A 14,825-nucleotide genomic window follows, 5' to 3' on the forward strand; every position below is an offset into this window, starting at 1 on the left:
GTCGTATTTTTAACAACGTAATGCGTGTATCTTTTTTCTTGTAAACATTGTGACAGTCCCAGTCTACGCTGGTGCCATCTGTCAGTTAAAATAAAAGCTCCAACTTGCTCCACATTTTGGTTTGCGCCCGACAATGGAAAATAAGGGAAGTTGGTTCACCAGGACTATCTATACATGGTGGGAAAAGCCATCGGTTAAATAATTAGTTTTTTTACTGAATCAGTGTGCCGGAACAGCCAACGTAACAACGATAAATTTACTAAAGGATAATGGGCCACCTCAAAAAAAGCGGGAAATGAAATTAGTTCCCATAATGGTACTGTTTTTTATTTATTGTAATGTTTACAAACAATTGCAATATTTGTATTGTTTTTTTAAACAATTTTTTAAACAAAACATATCGATGTTCTTTAAGCGTTAAAAATAAACAACGTAAAAAATAAACACAAAGACAATATTTTTTATTTGCCCAATTCCAACCCAATTAATAAAAAAAATATATCGTATATATGATCGAAGCTTTTAATTAATTGGTATCAGTTAGTGTTTTACTGGTGGCCGCAATACAAGGGGAATCACAGCAAGGATTGTAGATAAAAGGTTCGCTCAAGCGGTATCAGTCGGCCGGCGTCACATGGACTGTTGACGTCACAGTCATGTGACTAGGAATAAACAGAAAATAAAAAAAGTTAAATTTATAGTACATTTTTTTTAGCTGAATATGAATGAAAAACGTAATAATTAATTTAAATATAAATAAATAAATATAGTAATTTAAATATTTATTAGATGTTTCAAAACTAAACGCCAACGTCGCATTTGTGCACTTCAAACAATTAATAGCTAATGTAATTTATAGTTTCAATAAGAGAAAGAACTATTAATAACTATTTAACAATTTTATGAAACTTAGTTAAAAAAAATATTAACCTAACCTGACCTGACTTGGATAACAAAAGCAGTTAAAATTGTTTTGATGCTCGAAAAAAAATTGTTAATTACTTATGACAACATAAAGTGTTGGAGCCTTAAGTTCTGAATAATTATATCTAGTTAACTTTAAAATCAAATAACTCTGAGTCAAGCTAATCTTAATTTTAACTTATAGTTAAATAATGACGGCTTTTTTAATTATTACTTTAGGTCTGAGTTAGAAAATGTCTAAGTTAACTCAAGAGCCAGGTTGAAAATATTTTTTTTACTTTAACCTGAAGTTTATATTAACTTGACATTGAAATAACGGCCCAAAAAATCGTCGTGTTAATTAGAACAGTTCAGTTTTTCAAGCTCTGATCTCAAAAAATATTTTTCTCTGTGATGTAAACACTAAATGATCTACTAACCGCTTAAAAATATGCTGATAAATCATTTATTTACATTTTTTATTGAATCATATATCTTCTTACTTAACCCTGAACTAATAATTATTTCTGTAGGTTAATAGCAAAAACTGATTTTATTGTAATTGTGTGTTTTGTTGTTGAATATGTGTTACGATTACTAGTTAATAAATCGCACATAAATTACAAGCTCATACTCTAGTCCCTCTCGTTAGTTTAGCTTGTCTTCCTCCAAGAACGTAAGTTATTTAGTCTGTTTTGGTTATTTATAAATCAAATATCTCGTATTTTGAATAAATCAATTTTATGTTTTGGTGTACAAACACTGATCAGTATCTAAAATGTGGGGCAATGTGCGAATTTTGAAAAAAAACGTCATGATTACAAAATTTTGCGTCCACTAAAGTATGAACAGTATGGTCCTGAAAACCAAAATTAAGTTTATTTACAAATCTTTTTAGTGAAAAATATATTAATGTTTGTGCAAGAAAAAATTGCTAATATTGTTTATTTTCTGAAGTATCGAGCGACAATCGACCAAAAGTTAAGCTTTTAATCTTTAGAAACTATTTTCGATAATTGAGTTCGGTATCTGATGAATTTATATTTGTTTTTTTTAATTGGCGGCAAATAAAAATAGAAAGGACCAAGGACCAGTGATTTTAAGATTGAACAAGCGTGTGTGAATTTCTGGGACACCCATAGAAGCAAACTGTAAACCGAAAATATTTTCACGTTGTCACGTGATAAATAAACATGCAATTATGCAAAAGTCGGCTTGCAATTAAGTTTTGGAGAAAGTAAAACGATGATGTCAAGGTCGCCGATCACATCAAGTTATCAGAGACAGTCATTATTGTTATCATCTTAATTTTATTCTCGGAAAATAATCATCGGTACGTGTGTAAAGAATAACCTTGAATAAATTTATGAGACACACGTGGAGTCGTGGAGTTTAGACTTGTAGGTACTTAAATTAATTAGGATCTGATGCATAAAAGTCTAATCAATATTTTCAAAATTTGTTGCTTCATACTTCTCATAAATAGACAGAAGAAAAAAAGTTCTGCGATTGAGACCACGAGACTTATATAATTATAAATAAAATTAGATTCTGATATCAATTTCATAACAGTGAAGTTGGAGCAACCCGTTTGCCTAGGTATATTTTGTATAATTGGGTCATTAGTAATGAGCTTCAATAATAAATTTACTGCCAGTGGCAATGAAATGCGCTGCTCACAAAAACCTCGGAATTATCAGAGGTTATCGTCTCTTTTTATATTTGTGCTAAAATGTTTTGTACCTACTTACCTGTGTGCTCTTTTAGTGTCTGAAGTGAATTGTGTGTTTCTTCAATTTTCAGCTAATAAACTATTAATTTACACAAAGGTAGGTTCCCAACCCTTCACAATTTATTGAAAAAACTTCCACACGTATTTTTTTATAATATTTACATTTCGGTTTATGATATTAAAAAATGGAACTTATTTATTGTTACTTATCGCAAAAAACGGTAGGTGGACACGTTAAAAAATCAAACAATTTGCGATTTTGGTTGTCCAGATGCAATCGGATTAAATAATTTTTATAAATAGCTGGGACGTTATCTCTGTTCTGTTGTCAATCCGAAATAATAATTATATGATGCTTTTTTAATTACTTGTGTCAATTAATAATATTTCAGTCATTAAAAAAAACAGAAATTACACCTGAGATTTTATCGACCTTTTGCTTATCTACCTACTTGTATCTATCCCGATAACAAATTTTTTGTTTGGTCCACACTGTATGTTTAAAGGTGTGTTTAAATAATTCCTGTGTAGTTGTAATGTAAGCATAAGTAACAATGTTTTAATTCTTAATGTAAATATTACGTGATTTCTTGGTGCCGGCTTTTGTATTGTTTGAAAGATTGTCAAAAAAACTGTTTTACTTAAATGCATTAAAAACAAAACTGTTTTTCGTAGTTTTTTAACACATTTACCACGGAGAGAAATAATCTGTTTTCAATTAAGTGCATTATCTAAAACAATTTCTACATAAAAATTATCTTATCTAACAATCAAACAATAACAAAACGACAAATTTACGAATAATCTGCTGTATGTTACATACATAAGGTATATTTAAAGTGAAACAAGATTAAATTTATTATTCCAGTTTTCAGTGGCACGTGCAGAATATAAGATAATAACGGCAAGTAAAATTAGTTTTTTTTGGTTTTGTAATCGATTCCATTACAGAATATTACAAATTTGTCAAAAAAACCAAATAATGTGACCTTCGCTTTTTTGTCAGTGTTGTACAAGTTCTAATTTAAAACACATAAAAACATAGTATTAATATCGTGAGAACTTTTCTGAAAAACACGAATTGTTTTTGGTTCTACGTAACGTAAACTACGTTGAAATTGAAGTAAATTTTATTAAATTTTCTGAACACAAAATGTCAAGGTGCTGCGTGTACACAGAATATAAACTTGATTCAGTCACAAAATTCTTAGTTTATTTTTATTGTGTACAACCATGTAATTGTTTATGTCAAACGTACAATGCAACATAACAGTTCTTCGTATTTTTTTTTTCAATTTCAATCCAAAAATTGCAGTCAAATGGATGGAAACGTTTTAAAAACCGAACAAAGTTTTAAAAAAAAACAGGAAAATTTATTGCAGTAAATTTTCTTAGAAAACTTTTTCTACCAGTTTTAGAAAAATCTGAACCAAGAAATTTAAAAAAGTAGATATAATTTAAAGAAGTACAGTTAGAGCAAACTCAAATTTATAAATAAAAACAGAACAATCAGTGTAAGAAGAATTATAAAAGCCTTAGCTCGCAGAAGGTTAATTTTAAATATTATTTCAGAACAAAACATGAAGTTTCCTAAAAACCTTTTCTTAGTGCTGTTCTATACAAGCTGGAAATTTTGTGATGTTTGTGCATACACTCCTTCACATCCTCTTGTCTACACCAAGTATGGCTCTGTTATCGGATCAGTGGAATATTCAAGAAACTCGAGAGCTTACATGTCCTTCAAAGGAATCCCATTTGCGAAACCCCCAGTCGGAGACTTACGATTTAAAGTAAAATTTATTTAATTTGTAAAAAATATTTACGCCCAATTTAACACCTAGGCGCCTGAACCACCAGAACCGTGGAATTTTTCTATAAACGGAACCAAAGACGCCCCATTTTGCATCCAGAAAAACTACTTCTTTAGCAACCCAAAGGTAGAAGGAAGCGAAGACTGTTTGTACTTAAATGTATACGTCCCAAAAGTACGTTTCAAAACACACAATAAAAATTGTGTTAGACTCGATTTTGCAGACTGAAGGCAGCCAGCTTTTGCCCGTAATGGTGTTCATCCACTGGGGCGGATTTTTCGCCGGCCGGGGCTCCAGCGACTACATTGGCCCTGAATACATCATGGATAAGGACGTTATCTTGGTCACTTTCAACTACCGCTTGGGCGTGTTTGGATTTTTGTCCACACTGGACGACAACGCGCCTGGAAATTTCGGCCTGAAGGACCAAGTCATGGCTTTGAAGTTCGTTCACGAAAATATTGAATGCTTCGGTGGCGACAACAACAGAGTGACAATATTCGGCCAAAGTGCAGGCAGCGGCAGTGTCAACTTGCATTTAATAAGTCCAGCCTCGAGAGGCTTGTTTCAGCAAGCCATCAGTCAAAGTGGGGCTGCTTTGGACTTGTGGGCACGACCACTGAACGCCCTGCAGCCGAATGTCACCGCTGCACTTGCTGCATTTACCGGATGTTCCGCACACATAGGCAGCAGTAAAGATATTGTTGATTGTTTAAGGAAAATTGAAGCCACCAAATTGGCCGAAACTGCCGACAATTTCAAAGTGAGCCAAACGTTGGTTTAGACGAATTATACGTGAGATATTTCAGTATTTTTCCATCGAACCGCTGACTCCGTATTCAATGGTCACGGAAAAACAAACAGACGCCAACCCAAACCCCTTCCTAGTCCAAGATCCTCTGGAGTCGCTGAAAGCTGGCGCCTTCATGAAAATCCCCTGGATGGTGGGTAGTGTCCAAGATGAAGGAATCCTCAGAGCTGCTCGTGAGTGTTTTAGCCCAAAATTTGGTAAAATGAAAAAAACATTCCGCCCCAACCCTTGTCAATCAACTCCGGACACAAATCGGACCTTTTGAATAATTTAATTCGAAGGGTTAATTATTTTTATTCTAGCTTTGATCAGACAGCCGGAAACTTTACAAACGCTTAACTCCAACTTTGAAAAACTGATAACGCAAATGTTGTTCCTTCAATTCAGTGCTGGGGCGAACGCAAGCTCACTTTTAAAAAATATGACCGACTTTTACCTCGGCGGGAAATCCCTCATAGACGTAAATAACCCGAAAAGTGTTCAAGGATTTATCAATGTAATAACGTCACCGGGAAATCAGTGGTTTGAATAATTGTAATCGTAGTTATACGGCGACAGGGCGTTTCATTATGGCATTTACCAAACTGTTATTTTGCAATTGAGAAAGGGACACAAACCGATTTGGATGTACAATTTCAATTACAAAGGCCAGTACAGTTATGGTGATAAGTTTGCCGCGACGGACAAAAACGTAAACTTTACGTGGGGTGAGAGTTTGTTTTTTAATTGGAAATTGAATAATAAGTTGGTTTAAGGTGTGAGCCACTGTGATGATTTGCTCTATCTATTCAAGTCGCCTGGGCTTTTCGCCAACTTGCAGAAAGACAATGATATTCTTATGAGCAAAACTATGGTGTCTTTTTGGACAAATTTCGCGATTTATGGGTAGAAAAATTATTTTATTGTGGCATGTTTTTTAAATATGTTTCAGAAATCCCGATCCTCATCAAAATCTCAACTGGAATAGCTTGAATTTTGAGAAGCCAGAGGGCGTCAAAGTTGCGGATTTGAATATAATGCATATTACTGGAAACCACGAAACGGGCAAGATTGCTTTTGATGTTGAGAAAAGCCAAATTCTTGACAGGATCGCATTTTGGGCGAAACAAAGTCTTCTTGAAAATTTCCCTGACTTCGGCTAATTACTTACTACTGTGTGTTTTACTTTTTTAATTTATATTGATTACCTTATTGATGTACAATTCCAATAAAATTATTCTTTTAAAAAAAGTTTTTTAATTGCCCCCAAAGAAAAATATCTAGGTAAATATATATAGAAGAGTTTTCGCAAGAGGGTGGATAAGAATAACTCCCTGATACTAGACACCAGGAAAATGGCAATAACGCCGAAGCTTTAATAAAGACGTATTTTACCAAAGGGCTTAGACAAGTAATTACTGAATACTGTAATAACACCCAAAAAATTTAAAAAAAAATTGGGAAAAAAAAGGAAATTGTTGAGACAATTACGTGACAGCAATTTAGTAGACAAAAAAAGAAGTGAATTGGAATTTTTAAAAAACCAGTAGAGATAAAATATTTTGGAATATTTGAATACGAGCCAGAGAAGGAAACATTAGAACCACCCCGTTTAATTTTGGACGTGTTTTAAAATTTAGAAAGAACACTTCCACAAATAAAGTAGTGGAAAAATCAATTTCCGAAACTTTTTTAAAAAATGCTAGCACGATATATGTAGTAAGTGCAGTGAGATCAAAGTTTTTGAAAAAAAAAGATTTTATTTTGTGACGAATTTAAACAAAAAGTATTTTGAAAAACCAACTAAAACAACTATTGGTTACGCATATGCGTCTACAAAATACTTGGAATAAAATTAAAAGTTTGAAATATTTATTAGCCTTTACACTTTTAATTTATCGTAAAGGTAAATAATGGGCGGTAGATTTCTTGTGTATGGGAATGTGTCTTTTTTTTTAATCACATAATTTATTATGCAACGATTTGGACTTACTTTTTCTGTACTTACTAATAAAGCCGTTTCAAATTTCAAACATTTCAATTTGAATACTTAATAACCAGATACTATCACTACACACGCACACTAAAGAGACTAATGCGAAAATAGAAACAAACAGTACTGCTTATAGACTCAAAATTATACCTGAAAAAGGTAATCTGTTTAGTCATTTCTCCTGAAAAGAGAAAGTTTTTAACATCTCAAGATTAAGCTGGGGATTAACTAAATGGAATTTCGAACGAATTCTGTTTGGTAGCTTTTCTTAGAACAATGATGGCGACTACTTTTATTTAAAAATTAATTTATACAATTTTTATTTTATAGCACAATCAAAAGAACAGTACAATTACTACTTACTTAGTTACATTTAAAAATGCAAATAAAAAACGTCAAAGTTGTTAAGTGTTGCTTTTTGGATATTAATTTTCTCATAATTTAATAAAGTTATTTTATATTTTCTTAATGACACACACTAAAAGATAAACGTACAATAATAAAAAATAAAAAATTAAAAATAACTAAATCTTGTAAAAATACTAAGGCAAATGATAGCTTCTTATCGGCGACAGCATATAAAAAATTAGATATTATACAAGTGACAATAAAAAAACGCATTTTTTCAATGCTGTATACCACTATTTACAAGATTGTCAGACCCTTTTGAATCATCGTGTATAGAAATTTGCATTACTTAATGTCTAACGAATAGTTTATTAAAATTTGAATGCAAATAAAGATCTATTAATCAGCGATAAAATTACTTGACTTTAAAAAATTTAACTAAAATCATATGTTATCAGTTTGGGATTCCACTAAAAGGAAAGTTTCTAGCAGGGACCCCTTGTGTAAAATTATAATTAAGGATTGGGCGCTCGCTGGGGGGTGCACCTAAAGCTTTGAAGAAGCTCAGAACTTTCGATTCAAGGATAATTGCCGTTGCATTTATTTTTCTGTGATTTAGCTTGTGTTAAAAACAAAACGAAGCGGGTACATTTTTCCAATATTTTTTTTCAAAAATTATACTTGCTTCAAAAAAAAATCAAAAAATATTTTATTGATAGCTGTGGTAAAGTTTTATGAACTTTTCTGCCTTTGAAAGCCTCTTGAGTTGATAGGAGAGCAAGAAAACTTCAACAGGTTTGCTTTAAAAAGATTTATTTTTCCGATTTGGTCGATTAGATGTAACCTCATTAAGTTTATGATGTTTAGACAGCTTTTTTTTTAAAGATTACATTGTCCTGAGACTAATAGTTTTTGAAAAAAATGCAGAAATGCAAAAATAGGTAAAATAATAGTGAAAATAAGAAATTGAAAAATTTTCAAAGTGTTAAACTTAAGTTTTAAAATGTATTTGGTCTCCGATGTTTTAATTATTTACAATATTTACACTAGCGTAAATGGATATAACAAGTTTTAAATTATAAAAATGTTCGCACCACATGCATCCACATAACATTAATGTCAATCACACTATTTTCCTGAAATCACTGAACACTTATCCGGAATCAACTCTTACACTGTATCGATCTGCATTGCAGACAATTATGGCACATCAAATCCAGTCTAGACTGACTGATATGTAATAAAAAAAATTAAATAGTATTATAACATCTAAAATCCTCCTCAAAGTGAGGCCTCAGTAATTGCTATATATCAGTGGGATTCCGTTCCTGCTTTCTGTCTTTACACCGCTGGATTGGAGGAATGAAGAACAGGATGACCCCACTGAGAGAAATCGTAATTCCAGACAGATAGAATCCGGGATCGTACGAAAGCGTTGCATCATACAAGGCACCTGTTTGGAAAAAACCCTAACACACTTCACACTTTTTGCAAACATACCGACCTGCCATGGGGGGTCCAATAAGCGAAGCAATCCCTTGAAATAAAAGCAAAAGCCCGAAGGCATTCGTAAGTCGCTCGAGTCCTAGCAAATCGACCAGGATAACAGACGTGAGTCCAACGTACGCTCCAATCGTAAAACCAAACACACTGGCAAATAGTGCCAAAGTGTAGAACGTGGGACAAAAGGCACTAAAAGTCGTGGCTGAAACAACGAAATTATTACTGCCGCTGGTCAGTAACCCAGTTACCTATTCCACAAAGTGTTAGGCACCAGTTGTAAACCATAAGGCGATTAACCCAAGCCTTATCGGAAAAGTACCCCAAAACGATCCTCCCAATCGTGTTAGCAAACCCGATAATGGACAGCAACATGCTCGCTTCTTTCGCCGACAAGTTCATCGATTTGGCCTTCGGCACGATGTAAACGTACGGTATATTAAAGCCAATGCTCGTCAGAAAATTGCTCGTGATGAAGAGAATGAAAATCCAGTCGTGGAAAAGGCTAAAGTCTAGCATCTCCTTCAGCGTGTCTTTGGTTTCTTGCGAGCAGGGAATGCACCCACACATTGTCGTTTGCGACTTGTTAGTGTCCACATGTCGCCTCCTGTAACTAATTGACGACTGTCGTCGGCCCAGAAAAGCCATTTCTTCCCGATTTTTCAAATCAAGCCGCGACCTGTACGACGGTATGTTCATTAAACTGCCCTGGTAGAACACATCCGGCTTGTCCAAAGGCCCATGTTTCCGCAAATTCTGGCTCCCGTACCGGTGCTGGAAGGGCCTGTCGGCCAGGGCCAGCATCGGCTGGCTTAGGGCAAGTCTGGACGCCTCGTACGTCTTCCCATTGGATATGTTCTTGCTGGGCTCCAGGAGTTTGGTGCCTCGCGGCATGGAAAAGTGGCCCAAACTGTGCGGTCTGTGTATTTCCCCGTTTCCGTTCATTGTCGAAATCTGCTGCAAGTTGTGTTCGGACACGTGCAAGTCCACTTTGGCTTCGATCGATTTGAGGGTGATTTTTGGTGGTGGTTTCAAGTTCTTGTCTTCTTCGGTCTCCAGAGGCCGGAACAGGGCGCCGAAGACAATGCATTCCAGGACTATGCCGGCTATAATTAACATGGCGCCCCTCCAGCCGTACTCCACAAGTAGTCGGGTTATTATAGGAGCGAAAATGAAGGTGCCAAAGCCTGAGCCACAGACTGCTATGCCGGTGGCAAGAGAGCGTTTCTTTTCGAAATAGGTGGTGACGCTGACTATTGCTGGAAGGTAGATGAGGCCGAAACCGAAGCCTGTTCCTATGCCGATGGTGAAGTAGAGGGTTGTGACGTTTTGGGCAAATACGGATATTATCATGCAAATGCTGCCGATTATGGCGCCGGCGATGGTCACTGGACGGCAGCCCCATCGGTTAACAAAGGAACTTGAAATTGGACCTAAAAAACCAAAATTTTATCATCAATTTGTTATCTTCATTGTCATTTACCTGAACAAAGTGTTACACCAACTAGGATGGAAAGAACCCACGCTGTGGCTGCCTTTCCCTCTTGGAAATAATCTAAGAATTCGTCGTAGAAAACTCCAAAGGAATATGTTACCCCATCAGCTAAAAAATGTAAAATAATTAATATACTGCCACTTCGTTTTGGCTCTGTTTTAACTACATAACTTAAAACTGTTAAAGGAAGTAAACAAGTTATTTTTCACTAGTACTAGAAAGCTGATTATCACAGTTTTCAAGGATAAGTGTCTCAATGGGACATTTGGGTCTCACGTAAGAATTGCTTGTAATAGCATCATTTTTTTAAAATATGTTTGACACTCATGTGAGCTAAATATCTCATCATTTTTCCGGTTCGCGACAATTCTACTGCTGATAACAAAAACTGCTATTAAAATTGCGATAAAAAATTCAAAATCGTTAATGTAAATGCAAGTTTGTCTTTTACAAACCTATACATACAAGGTGTTAAAAATAATGTGTACATGTTACGAGAATAAATTTTTTTCTGTCCAACTATAAAATTTTTTCCAACAAAAATTGAATTTTTTTGTTTTCGACATTCCTCAAGTTATTCACAAAAAAGGGTTAGTATTAAAAAAAATCCAAAACTCAAAAATAAAACTAAAAGTTCAATAAACTTTATTGCTACCGCCTTCAATTACTTTTATATTTAAACACATAAACTTTACTAAAAATTTCCTCATTTTTTAATAACTAATACTACAGTTACTGACGTTCAAAATCAAACTAATTTTTTTACCAATCAATATCGAAAATGTAGACTTATTGCGTGTTATGAACGTTGATATAAAATTGTAAACATCGACTATTTTAAAAAATAAAATGCAATTTATTGATTCTTGAATGGCCTTTACGCTTCTTCCGAGTAAAAAACTAAATGTACCATGAACGTTGAGATCAAAAGGTTAGTGAGTATATTATTATTGATCTTTAATCATTGCTGAATAGTCTCTATTTTTGGAAAAATATTATTCGACCACTTCATTAGTACGGAAATATTTTGAAGATTATATTTTTCTGCAAAAGTAAATAAAGCTGGAGATTGCATGAATTTGAAATAGAACACAAAATTTTGCATCGAAATTCTGAATAAAATTAATAATCCTGGTGTTTCCATTGTAGTAAAATCAGTTTCTTTGACCTTTTCACGTTGAGTTCGTACCAATTAAAAACTGAAATTTAAAAGAGTACAAGTTAGCGATCTATCTGTTATTATACTCGTAATAAAAGTGGTGAAAATACCTTTCTGGGCCAAGAGTTTATTCAAAAATAAATAGATTTCTATACCTATCTCTGATGTGGAAAAAATGAGAGAAAAACAAATTTTTCAGGTTTACCTACTCTTGAAAACAAACAAACAAAAGCGGCCGAATACTCCAATTTAAAAAATTTATAACGAGGCAAATTTCCAATATTCAGATAAAAACACAGCTAGCATTTCCTGTATGGGGCGCCAAAAAGTACAAACTCCTTAAAATAAATTTAAAAAAACATGAAAAATAGAACTGTTTATCAAAACTATTTTCTTTCTTTATTTTTTTATTTTCAATAAAGTACAACGAAAAAAATTTGAGTATTCTCAAACAAATGAAAAATTTGCTTAATGTTTTCTAAACCTGAAAACAAAAATTATTGCGCTTTTTTATTCAAATTTCCTCTTAGGCTTTTATTTTTTTGGCATGAACTCTGATGACAATGTCCAAAAATAAAGCAAAACTAGCTAATTCAGTTACTTTAGCAAAGCTTTAGATGACTTAAAAACTACTAAAAAATAAGATATTTTTTCCAGTTTCTTTAAAAATTGTGCTAAAAAATTGCTAAATAAACTAAGAAAATTGGCAGTATTGCATCAAATTTTGTTTAATTTTCCCAAAATTAAATTTCACGTATTGTTGCGAATTCGCTGCTAATTTTCGGCACATTTTCTAAACGTAGGTCGTGGTTTCATGACTCATATTAATAATTCAGTTATTAATAATAGAACAAACAGCCAGGAAAATCATTGATAATGGGAACCTCTCTGTTGCCAGTGGCATAAAATGGGGACAATAAATTAATACAAAATATGTTGGAGATGTGGAAAAGTGAAATATCTATTGATAAGTTCAATTAAAACATTGCGCAAATTCCTTCTAATAAGACAACAATGTCGCAAGCAGATAGATCCCGTGGAAGATTATTGTGCTGTTTTTGTTCCAGATACAATAAAAATTTAATTTATTTGACTGTGGATTATGCTTTTTCCAACACTTACTGATAATGTGTATCATAAAAGAGCCAAAGACCACCATCCAGCCCCAGCCCCCGTCCGGGGGTGCCGGTGCATCGCTTTCTTCCTCATCTTCCTGCCTTTTCGCTTGATGACCCACTGACATTTTCGAATCGGGACTAAAATAAAAACACTCCCGCAGCACGTGGATCTGGACACAAGTGTCGCGTTTGGGACTCTGCTACTTCTGATACCGACGTTGCCGACGCCGCTACTAATTTTGTCATGTTTATCGTTGTGGTAATAAAGTACTGCCCCTCCATCTGATGCCGTATCTAAAATAAATAACAAAATTGTTTAAATTCGTTATTAAATTCCCATTGTGATACAGGTAAACAGTTTAATACCTCATTGCCTGATAACCAAACACAAGAAAGCTATCGGTACGGTCCTTATCTTACAATTATGTTGTAGGAATCAATAACAACTCGAAAATTCTGATTTCGTGTTTGTACAGCGATAATGACACCATTCCAATTATTTTAGAAGCAATTTGGACATTATTGTAATCTGACTTTAAACTGTGTCAAGCCTGACGTTTATTTATAAAAGGACAAGATTGCAGTATCATGATAGTGGGCGTCTCATGCACCACATTACGCACACAATTTACAAAATTTTAAATAAAACCTTCACAAAAGGGTAATTTAATTGGGGATAACGCATTATTTATTATTGCGTATTGAATTTTTAATTAATAGCTGTCTACTATTAGTACACATACTTATATTTGGAAAGAAATAGTGAATATAAAAATTAAAAAACATTTCTGAAGCCACCAAAATAAGAAGAAATGTAGAGAAACAAGAATGAGCTACGCTCATTTTTTTGAATAGTCAAAAGTGCCTAAGATAGTGTGTTTTATTCTGCGAAAACTTAAGCTATAATCGAGCTTTTAGTTCCTATTTTAAGGGGCTAATGAATAGTTTTTAGGAAAAATACTTTCCTTTATTACTGTCTTTTATTCCGTTGTTACAATGTGCTAATTTCTCTTTTATCAAAAAATAAAGAAGATAAGAAAATGTAAGATTAAGTAACCTTCATTGTGAGTTACTATTTAAGAGGCTTTCGTCAAATAAATTCTCAAAAAAAATCTAAAAAACTCTTAGATTATTTGATAGGAGGTAAAATTTTATGTTATTGTTGCGGCTATTTTAGTTACGACATAAAATCGTTGATCTAAAATTATTCATGATATCCGACCTTTGTCCCTCATGTATTGCATTTATCTGTTCTTGCTAACAATCATGTTAAATAATTGTTGTTAAAAGCATTATCTCAATCCTTGAATTATTCCTACTTTCGAGAGAAAAATTTTAACATAATGTTACAATAAACACATAAAATACAAATCAAATAAAATTTTGCTCTTTTGGGGTCATTTAGGTTTCAAAAAGTAGATACCATTGATAACGAAACAAATTATAATCGATTAAATGTTATCAGCAGTCAGCGTATGCACCAAATTTTAATAACAGCCAAAATTCATCAGTAAATTTAATTGTTTAAAAAAGAGTTATCAAAAAAAATTAATAATCGTGCCTTTTTAATGAGGGTTGACAAAAAACACACACTACTCACCTGATTATCCTTGATGCAATATTTTGAAAACATCAATAATAAATAATCCCTTATTTTCCACAATCCGGGTTCCGGTAGCCATTCCTGCAAAGCAGATTCGCGGAGCGACTGGCCGCCAGGTACGAGATCGAATTTTCAATCTGAGCAGTTAGAGATGGGCACTTTTGTTTCAATGCGGTGAAAATTTTTTAATCGATTTAATTTTCCCCACCATTTTGAGTGATGAAACTTTTTACATCAACTGTACGTTAGAGATTGAAACATTTTTCGTAAAATAATTTTTTGTGAGTGATTTAAGTACAGTGCAGTCGGCCCTTTCGACTTCTCAATCAAAGATTAGAATATCGTCCTGCGCATCTGGCTTTTCTGTCCTTAT

At 33.5% G+C, this 14,825-nt stretch overlaps 2 protein-coding genes across 11 annotated transcripts; one reads left to right on the plus strand and one right to left on the minus strand.

Annotated features, from left to right (window-relative positions):
• The first annotated feature begins 1,447 nt into the window (after nt 1-1,447).
• On the plus strand, nt 1,448-6,487 carry Tcjhe (juvenile hormone esterase). Of its 9 annotated transcripts, none has more exons than XM_064356526.1 (10): nt 2,409-2,502; nt 2,707-2,732; nt 4,208-4,425; nt 4,477-4,620; nt 4,670-5,209; nt 5,256-5,430; nt 5,560-5,753; nt 5,802-5,964; nt 6,013-6,142; nt 6,189-6,487. In XM_064356526.1, the coding sequence occupies exons 3-10, from the start codon at nt 4,216-4,218 to the stop codon at nt 6,397-6,399; spliced, it is 1,767 nt and encodes a 588-aa protein (XP_064212596.1). In that variant the 5' UTR covers nt 2,409-2,502; nt 2,707-2,732; nt 4,208-4,215; the 3' UTR covers nt 6,400-6,487.
• Nucleotides 6,488-8,373: 1,886 nt separating this feature from the next.
• Nucleotides 8,374-14,737, minus strand: Mct1 (Monocarboxylate transporter 1). Of its 2 annotated transcripts, none has more exons than XM_964537.4 (6): nt 14,450-14,737; nt 12,854-13,143; nt 10,561-10,680; nt 9,329-10,510; nt 9,082-9,282; nt 8,374-9,030 (listed from the first exon to the last, which is right to left on the minus strand). In XM_964537.4, the coding sequence occupies exons 2-6, from the start codon at nt 12,972-12,974 to the stop codon at nt 8,882-8,884; spliced, it is 1,773 nt and encodes a 590-aa protein (XP_969630.1). In that variant the 5' UTR covers nt 12,975-13,143; nt 14,450-14,737; the 3' UTR covers nt 8,374-8,881. The 2 variants fall into 2 exon arrangements, with proteins under 2 accessions (XP_969630.1, XP_015836006.1); XM_015980520.2 differs by lacking the exon at nt 14,450-14,737 and adding an exon at nt 13,216-13,370.
• Nucleotides 14,738-14,825: the final 88 nt, after the last annotated feature.

The sequence above is a fragment of the Tribolium castaneum genome, chromosome 5, assembly GCF_031307605.1.
Source record: "Tribolium castaneum strain GA2 chromosome 5, icTriCast1.1, whole genome shotgun sequence".
Taxonomy (NCBI): domain Eukaryota; kingdom Metazoa; phylum Arthropoda; class Insecta; order Coleoptera; family Tenebrionidae; genus Tribolium; species Tribolium castaneum.